Source organism: Corella eumyota, chromosome 5 (assembly GCF_963082875.1).
Source record: "Corella eumyota chromosome 5, kaCorEumy4.1, whole genome shotgun sequence".
In the NCBI taxonomy this organism is placed as follows: domain Eukaryota; kingdom Metazoa; phylum Chordata; class Ascidiacea; order Phlebobranchia; family Corellidae; genus Corella; species Corella eumyota.
In genome coordinates this window covers 631179-656677 of record NC_137494.1, presented here as the reverse complement: position 1 = coordinate 656677, position 25499 = coordinate 631179, and the positions used below count along the sequence as shown (strand labels likewise).

Sequence of the window (25499 nt, the reverse complement as noted above, 5' to 3'; positions counted from 1 at the left end):
CACTGTTATCAATAATTTGTACAGTTTAATAAGGTTGTATTATTGACAAAACTAATTTAGCGTAATCTGCTTGAAGTAAATAAACAACAAAAACTATTTAAAAAGGAGCATATAAAGTATAACCTGCAAAGCCAACTTAAAAATACTTACCTTAAAAGACTGATTGTAATTTGTAACGATATTTTGTTAATGATTTTACAGCAAGCATTAAGGAACGAGAGGGGTCAATGGGAGAGGCAATACGAGAGATTTCAGAAATCGATGGAAGAAGACAGAAGAGAAGTCGAAGAAGAAAAAAAGAAATTGCTTCAACAGAAAGAAGAGAACGAACGTCAGCGAGACGAAAACTTAAAAAACAAAGAAGATTATCAGCGCGAGATGTCGCGGTTGAGGGAGTTGCAACGTAAGCACCAGGAGCAACCACAACAACAAGGTTTAAACAGAAATAATAGTTCCAACCAAGTTGGTGAAAACAATCTCTCAAAATCTCACCTAAGTCTTCAAACCGGTGGTCTCGATTCAGGGAAAGCACCTCCCTCACCCACATATATGACAGCTGCAGAATACCCCAGGACGTTCCCAGGCCCCAAAAGTAACTCAGCGGTTCAGGCCCCAGTTAATCAGGTCCCATTTCATTTGCAGTACAGTGCAACCAATCAACTTGCTAGAACACAGGTAAATTTTTTTTCTCATTTATTTATCCTCGATGTAAAAAGGTTGGCTTCACAACCTAAAGATAGAGTAACATCAGTTACCCCAACTCAGTTTTGAGTTGCCTGTGGTAGTTTGGAATATTATAGATTATAATTGCCCGGTAATTAGGCTGCTGATTAAGTGTTGGCTCAGCAGGAGTTCATATTGTTTATAGTGTACGTTCTTAAACTTGTTTTTTGGTCTCTTGTAAATTTTTACGATTTTTCAAACTTTATTTATAACTATACTTAACCTTAATTTATTTTTAAAATTACCATTGGGTTTCAGGGTCCAAAACACCAAGAAATTCCTTCTAAGTTATCGAATTTATCGACAAAACATCACGGAAAAAACTCCAAAGTTTCGAAACCTCAATCGTCGAGTAAGAAACTCCATATTGTGTAGGAAGTCAATATTTGTGTAAGTGTGATTGGCGTGGGAATGAGAATTCTTGGTTGTTACCACCTTTTTTCTTTTTTCTTTTTATTTGGATTTTTTCTTGTGGTCCGTTTTTTTTACCCTTTTAATGTTTTTGCATGTAAATGATTTTGTCTGTTTCTGGATATTTTGATTTAGGATTTTATTTTGTTTAAAGTTTAGTTTTGTGTTTTCTTTTAGACACTGTTTGAAGCATGTGTTTAATTTTGAATTTAACACCTTACTTTTGTTTGGAGTTTGTTTTCTGTTTTTCCTTTTTTGATTTGATTATTTTTATTTCTTTTTTGGTATCCAAAAAAGATTGTAAATCAAATTTTTGATTTTCCTTCTAAAATTTTACAAATTTTTTCTTTTTGTTTTCTAACTCACTTTTCACTCTTGAATGTTTTTGATTTGTGAATGAACTAACCACGTGATCTCTGTTGTATCACGTGACCTATGTGCACCTATGCATGATAAATACCTTTTTAATTTTTTAAATTAAACAAATTTTTAATTTTTTAGTTAATTCTTTGCGAGGCAGGAATTCTTTAATCGGAATGTTTCGAAACAATTCGCAAATAAATCTTCAAGTTCCTCCCACTCAGTCTTACTCAACCAATCAGGTCGTGCCACGTCATTTGAGTGACAGTTCAAATTCATCAAACGAAAGGAAAAGTCCAAACAATTTGCTAAAAGAAAACAAAACTAAAAACGACACAGTGGAGTTGTTTTTATAACATATTCATATCTTTTAATTATTGTACCTCGCTTATTAAAGGCGGGCTTTTTGTATATTTTTACTACTGTATTTTTGCTCAACAACATAGGTTATTATTCACTGCTTCTTTGTTGCGTTTCCCCAATCATTTTTTGTGCAAAATTGACTTAAATTTTGCTCGGAGGAGTTTAGTTTAATTTATTGTGCTGACTTCTTGTTTAAAATTCTCTTAATCTGCACTGTTTTATTTAATAAATATAAAGACTTTAGCTGATTCTGTCTTATACAAACAAAGTAATAGGGGATCACTTGTACTTCACGATTCTTAAAAAATCTTAGGACCGTAAAGTATAGAGAATTAGCCAGTATAGTATAAAACGAAAGAGGATCAGGCATTACTGTAAGGTACAAGAGAAAAGTAGCTACGAAGTACGACAGTTTTTCTAAGAACCATAAACTACAAGTGATCTGAAATAGGTTTAGTCGGGTTACCCCAGAAAGGTTGTTGTTGCTAGAATTTAAAAAAAATATAATAACTGAAATTTTAGATTTAAATGGTCTCTGTATAAATTTGTTGTTGTGGATCAACTAACTTTCATAATCTGTTTTAAACTAAGGCAATATAAAAAAATCTGTTTTAAACTAAGGTAATATACAAAAATATGTTTTAAACTAAGGTAATATAAAAAAATCTGTTTTAAACTAAGGTAATATACAAAAATCTGTTTTAAACTAAGGTAATATACAAAAATCTGTTTTAAACTAAGGTAATATAAAAAAATCTGTTTTAAACTATGGTAATATACAAAAATCTGTTTTAAACTAAGGTAATATACAAAAATCTGTTTTAAACTAAGGTAATATACAAAAATCTGTTTTAAAACTATAGTAATATTTTAATTAAAATAAAAAAAACTTAATCAGCTAAATCTTAAATAAAAATATTATAATTTTTTTTTTTTGGAAAAAGAGGCAAGGTCGGGAATCGAACGCGGACTTGGGACGTCGGTAAAATTAAAAGCGCCGCGGGTTGAATTCCTTCTCTTCAAGTTACTACGTTTTTAAGGAAAACACAAGATTACAATTTTAACTTCTTATCAAAAATGTAAAGATTGGTAAACAAAAACACTAGTATTTGAATCAGTGAACTGTAAGCTAAGTTTAGTTATCACGTGATAGAGAGATAATAAACAATTAACATGCAATTTTTAGTATGCTATAATGTTACTTTATAAACTGTAGGCTTAAACATAATAGGCCTATGTTGTTGTATTAAAAGTTATATATAAGTAATGTTTATTAAGTCAAAAGAAATTAAAAAATCAGTTGGCATGGCTTCTTTAAACTTTGACAAAGATATTATATAACAAATCAGCTACATGTGTTTATTTGTTTTAAAACTACTGGAACATTAATTTAATAAATATTAGTAATTTAGGTTGTTACCGACCTACCAGAAGACTATAAAGCTGAATATATACAAATCTTAAATTAGCCTATAGGGTAAATAAAAGCGTCGGAGTGTTAAATAATAAGTTTTATAACTTTTTTTTAATATTGCCAGAGGGCAGATATTTAACCTGGCCTAGTAAGCAAATTTTCGTTTGCTTTTTAATTTGAAAGATGTTGTAGTTTTTTGGTTCTTTGTTTAAGGCTTTATAACTTATCATAATTAAAATGAAAGTAAATTACATATTTAATAGACAAAAACTTTACTAAAATATTAAAAAGTGTTAATTTGCACAAATAAAAAATTGGACATTCTGGATTATTTTATTTCTTGGACTATAACCAAAAGGCAGTAGAAGAAAGGTAGTTATTTGTATTTTCATTTCAAAGATATAATTATGATGAAAAAAGTAAATTAAATTTTAAAAAATTGTATTTTTTTTCCAATGAAATTTGTCGTTTGGTGGCGTGATTTAATATATTTATTTAAAAAATATATTTATTTAAAAAAAATTAAAAAAAAGAAAAAAGGAAAAGTTTGGTGGCGTGATAAAATGTAAAAAAATAATATAAGGAACGTTCCAATGGATCTTATATATGGAATCTTGCTAATCGGCCTAAAGCCTAATATTTCATAACCACAATTTATAATGACTCATTGGTAAAACAAAATTGTGAGACAATAAACTAAAACATCCCCGGTTCAAAAATAAACTAAAATTATGTTTTTTAGAAAAAAGATATTTTCTTTTACAGAGCAACAAGCTTTACAATTAAATGTCACATTTGCAATTAAATTAAGCTTGACAATTAAATGTACAATTAAATGTCAAGCTTTACAATTAAATGTAATCTAATATTACGGGGTTAAATGTCAAGAAAATAATAAAGTTTTTATAGCATTTTACATGATTATTTACACTTTTAAAATTAGTTGATACCCTTTTAAATGACCATTTTTTTTAATATCATCCTTTTAACAATAACGCTAAAAATAATGGAATGTGCTACGCATTTAATTTTTGATAATTTTTGAAGTTCTAATTTAAATAATAAATATTTTTTGTTGTATTAATTTTTGCGGTGTTATTCACTTAAAAAAAATTTAATTAAAAACTTTTAAATATTATACGAAATTTTAATAAATCAGAAGTTTTTTGTTGGTATTATGTAGCTGAAAAGTTTTTGATTTTCTGACATAAAAATGATGAAAAAACATACGTTTTGCAATTGTGGTATAAAAATGTTTGGTTATTTTTAAACTTTTGTTTTATTGTTGCTTAATATATTATGTATATGCGGTTAATATTATAACTAATTTTTAACTTTTTTCTTAATTTTACTTTGTCTAAAAATAATTTTTACGAAAAATTTTTAATAGATTTTTTTTTTGTAATTTTTTATCTCTAAATAAGTAAAAATATAAAAGATGGGTGTTAAATCTAACTATTATTGCTTATTTTCTATATGTTTCGTAAATGTTTTGAATAAGTTTATGTTTTTAGTTTATTTTAACATATTTTGAAATTTTTTTTAAAGATAACTTAATTGTATGGTTAAATAGACAACTATTTGTTAATATCATATTTATATTACGATCGGTAAGAAACTTTATAATGGAATTAAAATTATTAATTTGGTTTTCGTAATAAAACAACTTTATAGCTGTATTAAAAAAATGTTTAACTTTAGAGCAATAAAATTAGAATTTGGAAACTAATTACGATTCACATAATTTTTTTTATACCCTTTATAATTTTTGCCTACATTTACCCGTTCTATGAAATATAACTTACTTAGTTAGTAGTTTAATTTTTACTGTGGTAACTATATCCCTATGTTTGTGCATTTTTTTTCTTATGGCGGTTAAAAGATCAAGGTTTAATAAGTTGTTTGGTTTGGAATCTTTGATTTTAACGATTTAGTTTTAAAAATTAGGGTTTAATTTTTTTTAAATTTTATTTATTTATTTTTTTTTTTAATTTAAAGTTTGATTTTTTTTAATTTCGTGCAATTTGGGAGTTGGGCTTGTTAGGGTTTAATTTATTTATGTTTATTTTTGTTAAAATTTTAAGATTGCCGTCTAGGTTTTAAAATTTTAATTTTTTATAATATTGACATAGCAAAAACGAAATAAAAGTAGTTTGTAATTAATATACTCTTAAATCTTTGCTTGTTTATTAAAAATTGATAATTAAAGTTTAAAAATTTTTTTCCGATTAATTTAAAAATGGTAAAAATGTGTTTAAAAAAATTGTTTTTATTTTATATTAAAATTTATATTCATTTATTAAAACTTGATAATTAATATTTTGCTTTTAAAGTTTAATCATTTCTATATTATATTATTAAAAACAAAACGCGCGTTAAAATTTTTAACTTTTGTTTTCTTATTATAATTAAATGCTTATTTGTTTATTAAAATTTAGTCCAATCGTTTAAAATTTAAAAATTACTTCAACTTTTTTATTTAATTTTCATATTAGTTAATAGTTATTTTTATAGATATTGTTTAAAAAATACTAATCTATTATAAACCATATTTTTTTTATTAAATAATTTTTATATGCGGTTGATTATTTAAATATTAAAGTTAATATATTTATCAGATATAATTTAAAAATTTTAAATATATTGTTTTTTCTTTTTATTCTTGGTTTGTAACTTGTTAAATTTAGCGGTTTTACTTAATCCTTTTTAATCAAAACGCTTTAAATGCAGACATTTGGCAATTCTGTAGGTGAAAGTTTAAATTTTTAATTAAATTTAAATTTTTTATTTTTTTATTTTTTTTGAATTTGTTTTGTTACAATTTTACCAACTTTATAATAAAGAAACCTAAGGTCAACTAAGTTAGGTTTTTCGCTTAAATTTGATTATCAGTCAAGGCACATTTCGGCGTTGACGTTTGGTAATATTTTTTGAAACCACAGAAGGTGTTACTTTAGGCAAATTTAATTCTGTTTGTTTAAAGCATAAACAAACGGTGTACGTGCACTTATTTGATATCTATATATCTAAGTATTTATATATATTGTAAATAAAATAAGCGATATTTTAAAACAAATTTTATTTATTTTAATTTAAAATTTACACAATAAAAAATTGCAAAAAACACAAAATTAATTATTTAAATTTAATAGATTTATCTTGTGATATTCTACATTTAATAAAGCCTAATGAATGATACATACAATACATGTTTGTATATCTAAGTGTATGTCCACTTTAAAGGCCTACAAAATAATTAAAATTGCTGTTAATGTTGCACTGGTAAATTACTATGAGAAGTTATTATTTGTGATCAGATACCGAACAATAAAAAGCCGACTGTAGGGTGGGCCGTCAACCGATCACAATAATAATGATAATAATAATTGTAAAAACACAACAAATTGTTGCAACTTATAATAGCAAAAATACTTTATGTTAATAATTTAAAATTCTAGATATTTAATTTTTTATTGGAAAATATTTTTTATTGGTGTATGATATTAAATTTTTTTTGATTTTTTTTACTTAGTTTTAAATATAAAATATTTCCAATTCAATAATTTAACCAACTAACAAATATATTTTTTTAAATTTATAAACTGGCATCTTTATTTATTTAGTCAATATGCATACATGTTTAATTGCAAATTTAACTAATTTATAGTACTATTGGGTTTGTAATAACAATGTTAATAAAATGAATAGGCCATTTTGTAAAAAAAAACATAAAATCAAAAATCTGTTTTAACTTTAGCTTTTTCGGAAAAAACACAATAATTTTTTTAAAGATTTTATTGGTACCATTCCCTTTAAAAAACATAAAGTAAATTACACAAATATTTTTATTTACAATTGCGGTTATAATTAATAAAAGTAATAATTACAAAATTTACTTTTTTGAATGTTTGATATATAGTACACTATTCTCGTTTTAACGATAAAAAATCAAAATTTAAATTGTTATTGTCAAAACGAGCGAATGCAGAATATAATTTCAAAAAAAAAATATTTATTAATTAATAAAAATAATAGATAAATAAAATAAATTTATGTTATTGTTGTTGATAACTTGGTTATACATTTAGTAGATATTAGTAAATTTTTATGGTTTTATCAACTGATAATAACTCCCAAGTTTTTATCAAATAATAAAACTACAAAAAAATTACAATTAAATTTTAACACCATTTTGTTGATATTAAGTTTTAGTAAACATAATTTTAACAGAATAAATTACCAAACAAAAATTATTTAAAAGCTTTAATAAGTTAAAATAATAGAGGACATTGTCAAGACCGGATTTTTTTTTCAGCCATTTTGTCCTAATAAAAAAAAAAAAAAAAAATTACTAAATTAACATTTTAATTAATTTATAACAAAATTTAAATGAAAAATGCTACAAATATAAAAATTAAATTAATAAATCAAAAAAATACTTAACTTTTTATTTTTCTTAAATTAATAAATAGTAAATAAAAATAAAAAATAAATATTTAAAAAAAATTTCTAACAAAATTTAATTTAGAAAATATTCCGCAAAAAAATAACGTAGTTTAACTAAAACAATACTTACATTTTTAATATTTTGAAATCATCAAAAAGTAAACAAAAATAAAAATTAAATAAACAAAATTATTAAAAAATTAACTTTAGCTTTTTTGTTCCAAAAATTATTTTAGTATAGGCTAGGCATAAAATTTTATTTTTATTTTTTTTACATTTTTTGTTATTTTATGAGGATTTTTTAAGGTTTCTCTACCTTAAACATGGAGATTGAACCTGCGGGCATTTTGTTGCCTTTCTTGTTTTAATTTTTTTTCAGCCTGTGAAAATTTTTTTTTTAATTTTTTTAAAAATTTTTAATTTTTTTTTAAATTTTAACAAATATGGACCTGACATTATATAACTGCCCACACTAACCCATAGTTTCTTATAAAAAAACTTAAACAGTAAACTAACGACTAAGGACAGAGTTGGTGCATTTAAAAATACTTAACAAAATAAAAAATTTTTCAATTTTATAAAATTTTGCAAATGTTATTAATAAAATATATTTTATTAATTTCGTTAAAAACTAAAACAATTTAAAGGAATACTTGTTAGTTAGCTTTTTTTAAAGTCAATTTTAACCAGATTATTGTATAATTTAACAGAAATAAAATAAATTCTATTTAGATAATTGAAATTTTTTTTAATTTTGATGTAAGTTAAAAATATTATTTTTGTTATTAAAGGAAATTTTGAGAATGTTGTTTTGTAATATTTAGTGTTGATAAAATAAAACGTGCGAAAGATATAAAATGAGCAAGGGTTACAATTTTTTTTTTTATAGTACTAAAAAAACCTAAACAATAATTAATATTAGTTGCAATATTCTAGTTCTCAATATATATATTTTTATATTTTATGTCAGGTTTATGTTAACATTTAACATTACTCAATAACATAAAAAAACTCGGCCGACGATTGTAGCGTGCCCGATCTTGCAAGAACCTTGAACCGTCATCAGCGCGTAATGCTGATTTGCTTTAAAATGTTACATCAGCCATGCTAGGTTTGCCAAGCATACAAAAAATGCTGGTTATGGTATGGCCTTATCCTGGTTTTAAATTTTTAACTGGAATAACAACAACTTTCTTTATTTTAAACATTATTTTTAAAAACTAATACTTGATATTTTTATTTTATTTTAGATATCAAAAAATAATTTCAACATTGGCTGTATTGAAGTGTTACCTAAAAATAAGGTAAAAAATTAAATTAAATAGCATAAATGTGTAATGTTTAAAATTATTTTTAAATGCCATATTAAACTTTTAATTTTTCATTTAAAGTTATAAATAAAAACTAGTCAGGTAAAATGTTTAAAGATACGCCATTTTAATGTCTACCTAACCAAAATATAGTTAATAAGACAAAAAATAGTAAAAAAAACAATATGCAATTAAATATATTATATTTATAATTTTATGTAAATTATTAGCTTTATTATTTAATTTTATTATTTTAAATAAATTTTAAAATGTATTTTTGAATACATTGGCCATTAATTTAAGTAAAGTTAAACATTGTACATATATAATTAACGCCTTAAAATAAACTAAATCAATTAGATGGTAAAAATGTGGGTTAATAAATTTTAATTAAAGAAAAAAAATATTTGTTTACAAAATTTTCGGTTTGTGCAACTTGCTTGGTAGCCGTAACTGTAATTCTTGTTTGGCTAAAATTTGCAATTTTTCCAGCGATAAATCAATCAGTAGCTTAATAATCGCATATATCATAAAGTTAAAATCAGTTATTTAAAATAACACTAGTCCATCAACATTCTGTTATGTTAATAAACGTTTTGTTGAGTGACTAAAAAATCTACTTTATAAGCGCAAAAAACGATAAAATTAATTCTGAAAAATGTTTATGCATTTTGGCATTTTATTTCCTAAATAAAATTAAACATTTATTAAAAACTCATTCATTATTTTAAGAACAAAAAAACATTCATTATTTTAAGAACAAAAAAAACAGCAAAATGGTCAAGCAAGATCGCCAGCGCCAAAAAGCATATGCGTTTGATGATTAAGCTAAAATGACAATTGCAGCTGATACAATAGCTTTAGTGAAGATCGAGATCCAAGCAAAGAGATAATAAGTAGGTAAAAAACGTTATAACAATTAGAGAAATTGCAAATTGAAACATTGTTAAATAAGTTTTTTTTTATTAGTTTCAATATAATAAAATAGTAAAGTAATTTAGGAAAATTTGTTATTCCAAATATTTCAACTCAATATAATCATAAACAGTTTTTAATTTAAACAATCTTCATTAGGCTAAAGATCAACTTTTTATATGCTAAAATCACAAATAATTCAGTGTCTACGATTTTTAAAGGTCAATCAGACCAGGATATTAAAATAAGGATGTTTTCCATGTAGTCGTGACGGGTTTTTTCAAATTTATTTATTTAGAATTAAGTGGTTTTTCTACTTTACTTTATTCGTGATAAGCAGCCGTGCAATTTGCAAGTCTTGTATTCTTTCGTTCTTTGCTTTTCTCGCGCCTCGTGGTTTGATCTTGTTTAATTTTTCCCGCTGTTTACTGCGAATTATTCGGAAGCATGGATTTACATCCAGATTAAATACTTTTAGGCTTACTGGCTGATTACTGACGTCATGACCTTTGGCATACTCGTTTCGTTCGACAAATAAGGTAAACACTTGTTTTTGCAGCTAATGTCGGCCAAAGGTTATTTACAATAAAATCGCATAAAGATCAGTAATTAATTAGTATGAGCAAAGCTTAATAGACCTAAATACTAACAATCATTCAAAAATGTTAGTAATGCATTAGGGCCAGGAAAAACCATTTTTAGTATTAAAATATCGCACATTTGTTTAAACGACTTTTAATTTTTTCCTAAAAACATGATTGTGGTTTGATTTGCCGTTGAAATGGAATTTTCATGATCCAAATACCTGAGTTTTACATAAACAACATAAAGCTAGAAGATCAACAACACTAAGCTATTCCAATAGATCGTAAATAACACAATAACAAATTAACGGTTCATGTTCACATTTGTTTCAATTTAGAATCAAATTTTAACTTTTGGGATACATATTAAAAAGAGCTGCTCACAAAAATTATATTTTGTTGGCTTGATTGAATGAGTGCAGACTTGTTAAAACCGTTTTGGGCCACCCTGGATTATTCCAATATTTTTAAACAGTAGTTAGGCTTAAGAATGCAAGAAAAAATGAATAAGCATTTAAGTTGTTAAGTCGTGTTGTATGGTAAAATTGTGCTGGCATTGGACTACGAGTTAAAAGGTTTCGTGCTTCTATAATGCCACACTATTCGCCTTTAAGCTAGGTGTTTACGAAAAGCACAAAAACGTCACAATACTACACTCTTTCCTGATAAAAATACTAGTTTGTTTACATCTAAAATTGCCCAAACCATAATAATCCCAAAGTAAATTTTAGCGAATAACAAACATCTAAATTGTAAAATATTAATGTTAACATTAATCTGTTATTAAATCCCACAAACCTAAGATCAGTTTAAAGCTTAGTTTAACAGATAAGATTGTTTTGATATCAACTTTAATTAATTTCTGTTGCTTCCAGAAGTTAACCTCAAGCAATATCAAAAGATCGATCTTTCCACTCTGCCTTAATGTAATTGAAAACCCGAAAAAAAGACGTTTGTTTCAAAATGACTTTGTGTAAAAGTAAACCAACATCTAAAAAAGTAAGTGAAAAGTTACTATTTAAATACATTTTTTAACAAAGTTAATTTTTATATTATAAAGTTACAACATTTTTTTGGTTAGGTTTGTTACCAAGGCCCCTTAAACAAGAAAAAAAATGTATTATAAATAGTTAAAAATTTACCACTACATTTTTTTACTAATTTTTATGCTTGATGAAGCAACAAGATTGGTCACCGAAAGCATTTTCGAAAATTACTAAATAATTATAAGCACTTTTTAAAAGTACCGTTACATCTTTAAAACAAAAATTAATCTTATTCTTGTACTTTTGCCCAACTTAGTTACAAAAAAGGCAATCAACAAAAAATAAAACAGTTGGGTTTTTTTTGTTTTGGCTAGTATTAACATTATACTTATTTCATCTCTGCCATTTTATTTGTTTACAGGTTTACAAAAAAATGCTTTTTTGGCGACGTGCGCACAACAACGACATATCAAAGTTAAATGATGATGACGAACGTTGAAAAAAAAATCAAAAAAATCAAAAGCTTATTATGGTTCGAAATCTTAGATTTCGAAACATATTGTTATTGTCCGTATATTTATTATTATTTTTATTCTTACTAATCCGAATTTTGAAATCAAATAACTTTTGATTTTGTGTGTTTAAATTTTTAAAATTTTAATATGTTGTTTATTATCATATTGTGTTTCAATCCTCCTATTTTAATAATTTAAGTATTATTAATTAGTAATTAATAGGTGTTTATTTATTAAAATTTAGAGATCGTTATTAAGTTTTCAAATTTTGGTCAGTTATATATCATAATATTAATAACTCGAAAATGGATTAAAAATTTAATTTTTGTTTGTTTATTATATTTAAATTCTTGTTTGTTTATCAAAAATTAAAGTTTGATATTAGGCATTTAAAATTTAATATAATGTATTTTATAATATTTGTAATTAAAATACATGTTTAAAAAATAATTTTTGGTTGTTTATTTTATTTAAATACTTGTTTATTTATTAAAAATCAAAAATTAATTTTCGGAATTTAAAATTTAGTATAATGTATATCCTGATACTAACAACATAAAACTGGGTTGAAAAAATAATTTTGTTTGTATAATATATTTAAATGCTTGTTTGTTTATTAAAAATCAAGAATATGTAATTATTATTGTTTTTATTCTTATTTGACCGAATTTTGAAAGACGATAACTTTTGTTCTTTAAAAGTAAAAGTTCTAAATTTTTAGTATGTTTGTTATTATCCCAACGAATCTCAAACCTCCTGATTACGACATTTAAATGTCACTAATTACTAATTAATATATTTTATCATTAAAATTTAAAGATTAAATTTTCTGAAATTTTAATATGTTGTTGGTATTATTATTTTGTATGTAGCTATTTAAAATGAAGATTTAACTCTAGCTAAATATCGTTTAATCATTATTTTAGTTTTTTTATAAAATAACGAATCAGTGTGAGTTTAACGCTTGAATAATTTAATAGCGTTCTGGTCGCCGTCAAAAATCGTCCTTTTCGCTGTCTATTAAAGTAAAAAATATTGGTTGAAAATTTAAGTAAAATGTTAAAGTATAAGTAAAAATTGTGTAAAATTTTTTTTTTAATGTTTTGTTATTATTATATTTTAATACTCGTTTGATTACTAAAAAATTAAGATCGGTATTTTGCTTTTAAATTTAGTTTACTTTTCTATTACAATATCAATGAATGCGTGTTCGTTTGTTAAAATTAGGTTTAAATATAATTTACTTTTCTATTACAATATCAATAAATGCGTGTTCGTTTGTTAAAATTAGGTTTAAATATAAAAAAGTTCATATTTAAATTTATAATTTAATTAATAAACCTACTAAATAAATTATATTTATAAAAAAGAATCAAACGATTTTGAACCATATTTTATTTATCAAATAAATCTAGTTATTATTATTATTGTTTTTATTCTTTCTAGTCAGAATTTTGAAAACTTTTGTTCTTTAAAACTAAAAGTTCTAAATTTTTAGTATGTTTGTTATTATCCCAACGAATCGCAAACCTCCTATTTACGACATTTAATTATTACTAATTACTAATTAATAGGTGTTTGTTTATTAAAATTTAAAGGTTGTTATTAATTTTTTAAATTTTGGTCAATTGTATATTATGATATTACTAACTTAAAAATAAATTAAATTTTTAATTTTTATCACTAATTAGTTAATAATATGTGTTTGTTTATTAAAATTTAAAGGTTGTTATTAATTTTTTAAATTTTTGTCAATTGTATATCATGATATTAGTAACTCAAAAACGAATTTAATTTTTGTCACTAATTACTAATTAATAGGTGTTTGTTTATTTAAATTTAAAGATTGTTATTAGGTTTTTAAATTTTGGTCGGTTTTATCTTATAATATTTATAATTCGAAAATAAATTAAAAAATAATTCTTGTTTGTTTTTTATATTTAAATGCTGGTTTGTTCATTAAAAATTAAAGTTCGACATTAAGCATTAAAAATTTGGTATGATGTATTTTATAATATAAGTAATTAAAAAACATATTAGAAAAATAATTTTCGTTTATTTATCATATTTAAATGCTTGTTTATTTAATAAAAATCAATTTCAAGAATTTAAAATTTACTATAATTTATATCCTAATATCACAAACTTAAAACTGCGTTAAATATTAGTTTTTGTGTGTATAGTATATATAAATGCTTGTTTGTTTATTCGAAGATATGTAATATTCTTAGTTGATGTTTATGCATATATTTTTTTATTTATAAAAATTTATGTTAAAAATAATCAAATATTTTCGAACCATATTTTATTTATCAAATAAATCTAGTTTTTTTATTATTACAAGTGCTTACTTAAGCTATGTATACAATTTTGCATCATTGAAAGGTCGTGGCAGTTAGCTCAGTGCGAAAGGCCCACAACTCTCAGTACTGAGTTCCGAGGTTTGCCCAACTTAGACTCCTCAAAATAATCAACTTACCAATTTTTGTATTTTGCGTACGTAGGGCCGGTCATATGATCACGTGACCCAGCACACATGTAAAAAAGTTTAAAAAAAAAAAATTTTTTTTTTAAATCAAAAGATAACTATACCAAAAAAAACGCACTGTTCTAACAGCCGTGATTGCAAAAATTTTTTAGCAAACACTAATATTTCCGAGAGTTATTACAAATTTATGACATTGATTTTTAAATTTTTTTAGAACTGTTTTGGTATAACTAATGCTCAAGATAAAGAAATTTTCGAAAATAATTAAAAGAACAAAAAAAAATTTTTTTATTTCGCGTACATTGAATTGTTCGCGCGACATTTTGACCTAATTAAACCCAAAATAAAAATTACCTCAAACTTTTGTTTTACTGAAAATTTTTGCGAAATGTTTTATCTTGAATGTTAGTTAGGCCAATGCGCGTCTAATAAAATACAAAATTTTACGTTTTAAGATTTCATAAATTTTTAATAAAAGTTTCATAGCTTTTATGAATATTAATATTTTCAAAAAATATTTTGTAAACACGGTAATCGGACCTGTGCGGTTCTAACACAACAATTATTTTTCGATTTAAAATTTTTAATTTTTTTTCAAAAAATTTGTATGCAATATCATTGGCCAAAAATATCACGTGACCTAATTAAACCCAAAATAAAAATTACCTCAAACTTTTGTTTTACTGAAAATTTTCGCAAAATGTTTTATCTTGAATGTTAGTTAGACCAATGCGCGTCTAATAAAATACAAAATTTTAGGTTTTGAGATTTCATAAATTTTTAATAAAAGTTTCATAACTTTTATGAATATTAATATTTTCAAAAAATATTTCGTAAACACGGTAATTGGACCTGTGCGGTTCTAACACAACAATTATTTTTTGATTTAAAATTTTTAATTTTTTTTCAAAAAATTTGTATGCAATATCATTGGCCAAAAATATCACGTGACCTAATTAAACCCAAAATCAAAATTACCTCAAACTTTTGTTTTACTGAAAATTTTCGCAAAATGTTTTATCTTGAATGTTAGTTAGGCCAATGTGCGTCTAATAAAATACAAAATTTTAGGTTTTGAGATTTCATAAATTTTTAATAAAAGTTTCATAACTTTTATGAATATTAATATTTTTGAAAAATATTTTGTAAACACGGTAATTGGACCTGTGCGGTTCTAACACAACAATTATTTTTCGATTTAAAATTTTTAATTTTTTTTCAAAAAATTTATATGCAATCTCATTGGCCAAAAATATCACGTGACCTAATAAAAACCAAAATAAAAATTACCTCAAACTTTTGTTTTACTGAAAATTTTCGCGAAATGTTTTGTCTTGAATGTTAGTCAGGCCAATGTGCGTCTAATAAAATACAAAATTTTAGGTTTTGAAATTTCATAAATTTTTAATAAAAGTTTCATAGCTTTTATGAATATTAATATTTTCGAAAAATATTTTGTAAACACGGTAATTGGACCTGTGCGGTTCTAACACAACAATTATTTTTTGATTTAAAATTTTTTTTTTGTTTTTTTAAATTTGTATGCAATATCATTGGCCAAAAATATCACGTGACCTAATTAAACCCAAAATAAAAATTACCTCAAACTTTTGTTTTACTGAAAATTTTCGCGAAATGTTTTACCTTGAATGTTAGTTAGGCCAATGTGCGTCTAATAAAATACAAAATTTTAGGTTTTGAGATTTCATAAATTTTTAATAAAAGTTTCATAACTTTTATAAATATTAATATTTTTGAAAAATATTTTGTAAACACGGTAATTGAACTTGTGCGGTTCTAACACAACAATTATTTTTCGATTTAAAATTTTTTATTTTTTTTCAAAAAATTTGTATGCAATATCATTGGCCAAAAATATCACGTGACCTAATTAAACCCAAAAAAAAAACTACTTCAAACTTTTGTTTTACTGAAAATTTTCGCGAAATGTTTTATCTTGAATGTTAGTTAGGCCAATGCGCGTCTAATAAAATACAAAATTTTAGGTTTTGAGATTTCATAAATTTTTAATAAAAGTTTCATAACTTTTATGAATATTAATATTTTCGAAAAATATTTTGGAAACACGGTAATTGGACCTGTGCGGTTCTAACACAACAATTATTTTTTGATTTAAAATTTTTTATTTCATTTTTTTAAATTTGTATACAAATTCATTGGCCAAAAATATCACTTAACCTAATTAAACCCAAAATAAAAATTACCTCAAACTTTTGTTTTACTGAAAATTTTCGCGAAATGTTTTATCTTGAATGTTAGTTAGGCCAATGTGCGTCTAATAAAATACAAAATTTTAGGTTTTGAAATTTCATAAATTTTTAATAAAAGTTTCATAACTTTTATGAATATTAATATTTTTGAAAAATATTTTGTAAACACGGTAATTGGACCTGTGCGGTTCTAACACAACAATTATTTTTCGATTTAAAATTTTTAATTTTTTTTCAAAAAATTTATATGCAATATCATTGGCCAAAAATATCACGTGACCTAATAAAAACCAAAATAAAAATTACCTCAAACTTTTGGTTTACTGAAAATTTTCGCGAAATGTTTTGTCTTGAATGTTAGTCAGGCCAATGTGCGTCTAATAAAATACAAAATTTTAGGTTTTGAAATTTCATAAATTTTTAATAAAAGTTTCATAGCTTTTATGAATATTAATATTTTTGAAAAATATTTTGTAAACACGGTAATCGGACCTGTGCGGTTCTAACACAACAATTATTTTTCGATTTAAAATTTTTTATTTTTTTTCAAAAAATTTGTATGCAATCTCATTGGCCAAAAATATCACGTGACATAATTAAACCCAAAATAAAAATTATCTCAAACTTTTGTTCTACTCAAAATTTTTGCAAAAATTTTTTCCTTGAATGTTAGTTAGGCCAATTCGCGCCTAATTAAATATAAAATTTCAGATTTTGAGATTTCATAAATTTTTAATAAAAGTTTCATAACTTTTATGAATATTAATATTTTCGAAAAATATTTTGTAAACACGGTAATCGGACCTGTGCGGTTCTAACACAACAATTATTTTTCGATTTAAAATTTTTAATTTTTTTTTTTTTAATTTATATGCAATATCATTGGCCAAAAATATCACGTGACCTAATTAAACCCAAAATAAAAATTACCTCAAACTTTTGTTTTACTGAAAATTTTCGCGAAATGTTTTATCTTGAATGTTAGTTAAACCAATGTGCGTCTAATAAAATACAAAATTTTAGGTTTTGAGATTTCATAAATTTTTAATAAAAGTTTCATAACTTTTATAAATATTAATATTTTTGAAAAATATTTTGTAAACACGGTAATTGGACTTGTGCGGTTCTAACACAACAATTATTTTTTGATTTAAAATTTTTTATTTTTTATTTTTTTAAATTTGTATGCAATATCATTGGCCAAAAATATCACGTGACCTAATTAAACCCAAAATAAAAATTACTTCAAACTTTTGTTTTACTCAAAATTTTCGCGAAATGTTTTATCTTGAATGTTAGTTAGGCCAATGCGCGTCTAATAAAATACAAAATTTTAGGTTTTGAGATTTTATAAATTTTTAATAAAAGTTTCATAACTTTTATGAATATTAATATTTTCGAAAAATATTTTGTAAACACGGTAATTGGACCTGTGCGGTTCTAACACAACAATTATTTTTCGATTTAAAATTTTTTATTTTTTTTCAAAAAATTTGTATGCAATATCATTGGCCAAAAATATCACGTGACCTAATGAAAACCAAAATAAAAATTACCTCAAACTTTTGTTTTACTGAAAATTTTCGCGAAATGTTTTATCTTGAATGTTAATTAGGCCAATGCGCGTCTAATAAAATACAAAATTTTAGGTTTTAAGATTTCATAAATTTTTAATAAAAGTTTCATAACTTTTATGAATATTAATATTTTCAAAAAATATTTTGTAAACACGGTAATTGGACCTGTGCGGTTCTAACACAACAATTATTTTTCGATTTAAAATTTTTAATTTTTTTTCAAAAAATTTGTATGCAATATCATTGGCCAAAAATATCACGTGACCTAATTAAACCCAAAATAAAAATTACCTCAAACTTTTGTTTTACTGAAAATTTTTGCGAAATGTTTTATCTTGAATGTTAGTTAGGCCAATGCGCGTCTAATAAAATACAAAATTTTACGTTTTGAGATTTCATAAATTTTTAATAAAAGTTTCATAGCTTTTATGAATATTAATATTTTCAAAAAATATTTTGTAAACACGGTAATCGGACCTGTGCGGTTCTAACACAACAATTATTTTTCGATTTAAAATTTTTAATTTTTTTTCAAAAAATTTGTATGCAATATCATTGGCCAAAAATATCACATGACCTAATTAAACCCAAAATAAAAATTACCTCAAACTTTTGTTTTACTAAAAATTTTTGCGAAATGTTTTATCTTGAATGTTAGTTAGACCAATGCGCGTCTAATAAAATACAAAATTTTAGGTTTTGAGATTTCATAAATTTTTAATAAAAGTTTCATAACTTTTATGAATATTAATATTTTTGAAAAATATTTCGTAAACACGGTAATTGGACCTGTGCGGTTCTAACACAACAATTATTTTTTGATTTAAAATTTTTAATTTTTTTTCAAAAAATTTGTATGCAATATCATTACCCAAAAATATCACGTGACCTAATGAAAACCAAAATAAAAATTACCTCAAACTTTTGTTTTACTGAAAATTTTCGCAAAATGTTTCATCTTGAATGTTAGTTAGCCCAATGCGCGTCTAATAAAATACAAAATTTTACGTTTTAAGATTTCATAAATTTTTAATAAAAGTTTCATAACTTTTATGAATATTAATATTTTCAAAAAATATTTTGTAAACACGGTAATTGGACCTGTGCGGTTCTAACACAACAATTATTTTTCGATTTAAAATTTTTAATTTTTTTTCAAAAAATTTGTATGCAATATCATTGGCCAAAAATATCACGTGACCTAATTAAACCCAAAATAAAAATTACCTCAAACTTTTGTTTTACTGAAAATTTTTGCGAAATGTTTTATCTTGAATGTTAGTTAGGCCAATGCGCGTCTAATAAAATACAAAATTTTACGTTTTGAGATTTCATAAATTTTTAATAAAAGTTTCATAACTTTTATGAATATTAATATTTTCAAAAAATATTTCGTAAACACGGTAATTGGATCTGTGCGGTTCTAACACAACAATTATTTTTTGATTTAAAATTTTTAATTTTTTTTCAAAAAATTTGTATGCAATATCATTGGCCAAAAATATCACGTGACCTAATTAAACCCAAAATCAAAATTACCTCAAATTTTTGTTTTACTGAAAATTTTCGCAAAATGTTTTATCTTGAATGTTAGTTAGGCCAATGTGCGTCTAATAAAATACAAAATTTTAGGTTTTGAGATTTCATAAATTTTTAATAAAAGTTTCATAACTTTTATGAATATTAATATTTTTGAAAAATATTTTGTAAACACGGTAATTGGACCTGTGCGGTTCTAACACAACAATTATTTTTCGATTTAAAATTTTTAATTTTTTTTCAAAAAATTTATATGCAATCTCATTGGCCAAAAATATCACGTGACATAATTAAACCCAAAATAAAAATTATCTCAAACTTTTGTTCTACTCAAAATTTTTGCGAAATGTTTTTCCTTGAATGTTAGTTAGGCCAATTCGCGCCTAATTAAATATAAAATTTCAGATTTTGAGATTTCATAAATTTTTAATAAAAGTTTCATAACTTTTATGAATATTAATATTTTCGAAAAATATTTTGTAAACACGGTAATCGGACCTGTGCGGTTCTAACACAACAATTATTTTTCGATTTAAAATTTTTAATTTTTTTTTTTTTAATTTATATGCAATATCATTGGCCAAAAATATCACGTGACCTAATTAAACCCAAAATAAAAATTACCTCAAACTTTTGTTTTACTGAAAATTTTCGCGAAATGTTTTATCTTGAATGTTAGTTAAACCAATGTGCGTCTAATAAAATACAAAATTTTAGGTTTTGAGATTTCATAAATTTTTAATAAAAGTTTCATAACTTTTATAAATATTAATATTTTTGAAAAATATTTTGTAAACACGGTAATTGGACTTGTGCGGTTCTAACACAACAATTATTTTTTGATTTAAAATTTTTTATTTTTTATTTTTTTAAATTTGTATGCAATATCATTGGCCAAAAATATCACGTGACCTAATTAAACCCAAAATAAAAATTACTTCAAACTTTTGTTTTACTCAAAATTTTCGCAAAATGTTTTATCTTGAATGTTAGTTAGGCCAATGCGCGTCTAATAAAATACAAAATTTTAGGTTTTGAGATTTTATAAATTTTTAATAAAAGTTTCATAACTTTTATGAATATTAATATTTTCGAAAAATATTTTGTAAACACGGTAATTGGACCTGTGCGGTTCTAACACAACAATTATTTTTCGATTTAAAATTTTTTATTTTTTTTCAAAAAATTTGTATGCAATATCATTGGCCAAAAATATCACGTGACCTAATGAAAACCAAAATAAAAATTACCTCAAACTTTTGTTTTACTGAAAATTTTCGCGAAATGTTTTATCTTGAATGTTAATTAGGCCAATGCGCGTCTAATAAAATACAAAATTTTAGGTTTTAAGATTTCATAAATTTTTAATAAAAGTTTCATAACTTTTATGAATATTAATATTTTCAAAAAATATTTTGTAAACACGGTAATTGGACCTGTGCGGTTCTAACACAACAATTATTTTTCGATTTAAAATTTTTAATTTTTTTTCAAAAAATTTGTATGCAATATCATTGGCCAAAAATATCACGTGACCTAATTAAACCCAAAATAAAAATTACCTCAAACTTTTGTTTTACTGAAAATTTTTGCGAAATGTTTTATCTTGAATGTTAGTTAGGCCAATGCGCGTCTAATAAAATACAAAATTTTACGTTTTGAGATTTCATAAATTTTTAATAAAAGTTTCATAGCTTTTATGAATATTAATATTTTCAAAAAATATTTTGTAAACACGGTAATCGGACCTGTGCGGTTCTAACACAACAATTATTTTTCGATTTAAAATTTTTAATTTTTTTTCAAAAAATTTGTATGCAATATCATTGGCCAAAAATATCACATGACCTAATTAAACCCAAAATAAAAATTACCTCAAACTTTTGTTTTACTGAAAATTTTTGCGAAATGTTTTATCTTGAATGTTAATTAGACCAATGCGCGTCTAATAAAATACAAAATTTTAGGTTTTGAGATTTCATAAATTTTTAATAAAAGTTTCATAACTTTTATGAATATTAATATTTTTGAAAAATATTTCGTAAACACGGTAATTGGACCTGTGCGGTTCTAACACAACAATTATTTTTTGATTTAAAATTTTTAATTTTTTTTCAAAAAATTTGTATGCAATATCATTACCCAAAAATATCACGTGACCTAATGAAAACCAAAATAAAAATTACCTCAAACTTTTGTTTTACTGAAAATTTTCGCAAAATGTTTCATCTTGAATGTTAGTTAGCCCAATGCGCGTCTAATAAAATACAAAATTTTACGTTTTAAGTTTTCATAAATTTTTAATAAAAGTTTCATAACTTTTATGAATATTAATATTTTCAAAAAATATTTTGTAAACACGGTAATTGGACCTGTGCGGTTCTAACACAACAATTATTTTTCGATTTAAAATTTTTAATTTTTTTTCAAAAAATTTGTATGCAATATCATTGGCCAAAAATATCACGTGACCTAATTAAACCCAAAATAAAAATTACCTCAAACTTTTGTTTTACTGAAAATTTTTGCGAAATGTTTTATCTTGAATGTTAGTTAGGCCAATGCGCGTCTAATAAAATACAAAATTTTACGTTTTGAGATTTCATAAATTTTTAATAAAAGTTTCATAACTTTTATGAATATTAATATTTTCAAAAAATATTTCGTAAACACGGTAATTGGATCTGTGCGGTTCTAACACAACAATTATTTTTTGATTTAAAATTTTTAATTTTTTTTCAAAAAATTTGTATGCAATATCATTGGCCAAAAATATCACGTGACCTAATTAAACCCAAAATCAAAATTACCTCAAATTTTTGTTTTACTGAAAATTTTCGCAAAATGTTTTATCTTGAATGTTAGTTAGGCCAATGTGCGTCTAATAAAATACAAAATTTTAGGTTTTGAGATTTCATAAATTTTTAATAAAAGTTTCATAACTTTTATGAATATTAATATTTTTGAAAAATATTTTGTAAACACGGTAATTGGACCTGTGCGGTTCTAACACAACAATTATTTTTCGATTTAAAATTTTTAATTTTTTTTCAAAAAATTTATATGCAATCTCATTGGCCAAAAATATCACGTGACATAATTAAACCCAAAATAAAAATTATCTCAAACTTTTGTTCTACTCAAAATTTTTGCGAAATGTTTTTCCTTGAATGTTAGTTAGGCCAATTCGCGCCTAATTAAATATGAAATTTCAGATTTTGAGATTTCATAAATTTTTAATAAAAGTTTCATAACTTTTATGAATATTAATATTTTCGAAATATATTTTGTAAACACGGTAATCGGACCTGTGCGGTTCTAACACAACAATTATTTTTCGATTTAAAATTTTTATTTTTTTTTTTTTAAATTTATATGCAATATCATTGGCCAAAAATATCACGTGACCTAATTAAACCCAAAATAAAAATTACCTCAAACTTTTGTTTTACTGAAAATTTTCGCGAAATGTTTTATCTTGAATGTTAGTTAAACCAATGTGCGTCTAATAAAATACAAAATTTTAGGTTTTGAGATTTCATAAATTTTTAATAAAAGTTTCATAACTTTTATAAATATTAATATTTTTGAAAAATATTTTGTAAACACGGTAATTGGACCTGTGCGGTTTTAACACAACAATTATCTTTTGATTTAAAATTTTTTATTTTTTATTTTTTTAAATTTGTATGCAATATCATTGGCCAAAAATATCACGTGACCTAATTAAACCCAAAATAAAAATTACTTCAAACTTTTGTTTTACTCAAAATTTTCGCGAAATGTTTTATCTTGAATGTTAGTTAGGCCAATGCGCGTCTAATAAAATACAAAATTTTAGGTTTTGAGATTTTATAAATTTTTAATAAAAGTTTCATAACTTTTATGAATATTAATATTTTCGAAAAATATTTTGGAAACACGGTAATTGGACCTGTGCGGTTCTAACACAACAATTATTTTTCGATTTAAAATTTTTTATTTTTTTTCAAAAAATTTGTATGCAATATCATTGGCCAAAAATATCACGTGACCTAATGAAAACCAAAATAAAAATTACCTCAAACTTTTGTTTTACTGAAAATTTTCGCGAAATGTTTTATCTTGAATGTTAATTAGGCCAATGCGCGTCTAATAAAATACAAAATTTTAGGTTTTAAGATTTCATAAATTTTTAATAAAAGTTTCATAACTTTTATGAATATTAATATTTTCAAAAAATATTTTGTAAACACGGTAATTGGACCTGTGCGGTTCTAACACAACAATTATTTTTCGATTTAAAATTTTTAATTTTTTTTCAAAAAATTTGTATGCAATATCATTGGCCAAAAATATCACGTGACTTAATTAAACCCAAAATAAAAATTACCTCAAACTTTTGTTTTACTGAAAATTTTCGCGAAATGTTTTATCTTGAATGTTAGTTAGGCCAATGTGCGTCTAATAAAATACAAAATTTTAGGTTTTGAGATTTCATAAATTTTTAATAAAAGTTTCATAACTTTTATAAATATTAATATTTTTGAAAAATATTTTGTAAACACGGTAATTTAACTTGTGCGGTTCTAACACAACAATTATTTTTCGATTTAAAATTTTTTATTTTTTTAAAAAAAATTTGTATGCAATATCATTGGCCAAAAATATCACGTGACCTAATTAAACCCAAAATAAAAATTACTTCAAACTTTTGTTTTACTCAAAATTTTCGCGAAATGTTTTGTCTTGAATGTTAGTCAGGCCAATGTGCGTCTAATAAAATACAAAATTTTAGGTTTTGAAATTTCATAAATTTTTAATAAAAGTTTCATAGCTTTTATGAATATTAATATTTTTGAAAAATATTTTGTAAACACGGTAATTTGACCTGTGCGGTTCTAACACAACAATTATTTTTCGATTTAAAATTTTTTATTTTTTTTCAAAAAATTTGTATGCAATCTCATTGGCCAAAAATATCACGTGACATAATTAAACCCAAAATAAAAATTATCTCAAACTTTTGTTCTACTCAAAATTTTTGCAAAAACTTTTTCCTTGAATGTTAGTTAGGCCAATTCGCGCCTAATTAAATATAAAATTTCAGATTTTGAGATTTCATAAATTTTTAATAAAAGTTTCATAACTTTTATGAATATTAATATTTTCGAAAAATATTTTGTAAACACGGTAATCGGACCTGTGCGGTTCTAACACAACAATTATTTTTCGATTTAAAATTTTTAATTTTTTTTTTTTTAATTTATATGCAATATCATTGGCCAAAAATATCACGTGACCTAATTAAACCCAAAATAAAAATTACCTCAAACTTTTGTTTTACTGAAAATTTTCGCGAAATGTTTTATCTTGAATGTTAGTTAAACCAATGTGCGTCTAATAAAATACAAAATTTTAGGTTTTGAGATTTCATAAATTTTTAATAAAAGTTTCATAACTTTTATAAATATTAATATTTTTGAAAAATATTTTGTAAACACGGTAATTGGACTTGTGCGGTTCTAACACAACAATTATTTTTTGATTTAAAATTTTTTATTTTTTATTTTTTTAAATTTGTATGCAATATCATTGGCCAAAAATATCACGTGACCTAATTAAACCCAAAATAAAAATTACTTCAAACTTTTGTTT

The 25499-nt window shown here is 23.6% G+C and overlaps 1 protein-coding gene and 1 long non-coding RNA gene across 7 annotated transcripts in view; both read left to right on the top strand.

Annotated features, from left to right (window-relative positions):
- LOC145751974 (rho guanine nucleotide exchange factor 28-like) overlaps window positions 1–2100 on the top strand; it is a 42467-nt gene extending 40367 nt beyond the window's left edge. For 2 of the 3 annotated variants that reach the window (XM_082568149.1, XM_082568148.1), the window contains 3 exons: window positions 202–675; window positions 982–1075; window positions 1636–2100. In XM_082568149.1, coding sequence (XP_082424275.1) covers window positions 202–675; window positions 982–1075; window positions 1636–1850 — 783 coding nt within the window. In that variant the 3' untranslated portion in view covers window positions 1851–2100. Of the gene's footprint in view, window positions 1–201; window positions 676–981; window positions 1114–1635 lie in introns of all 3 variants that reach the window. The other variant, XM_082568150.1, reaches the window with a different exon arrangement.
- A 1436-nt stretch (window positions 2101–3536) lies between these two features.
- LOC145753116 (uncharacterized) lies at window positions 3537–12308 on the top strand. Of its 4 annotated transcripts, XR_014283819.1 has the most exons (5): window positions 3537–3643; window positions 8968–9021; window positions 9786–9923; window positions 11402–11525; window positions 11934–12308. It is a non-coding gene; the product is annotated as an uncharacterized LOC145753116 (long non-coding RNA). The 4 variants fall into 4 exon arrangements; XR_014283820.1 differs by lacking the exon at window positions 9786–9923 and having other exon boundaries at window positions 11405–11525; XR_014283818.1 differs by lacking the exon at window positions 3537–3643 and having other exon boundaries at window positions 8744–9021.
- The last annotated feature ends 13191 nt before the right edge of the window (window positions 12309–25499 follow it).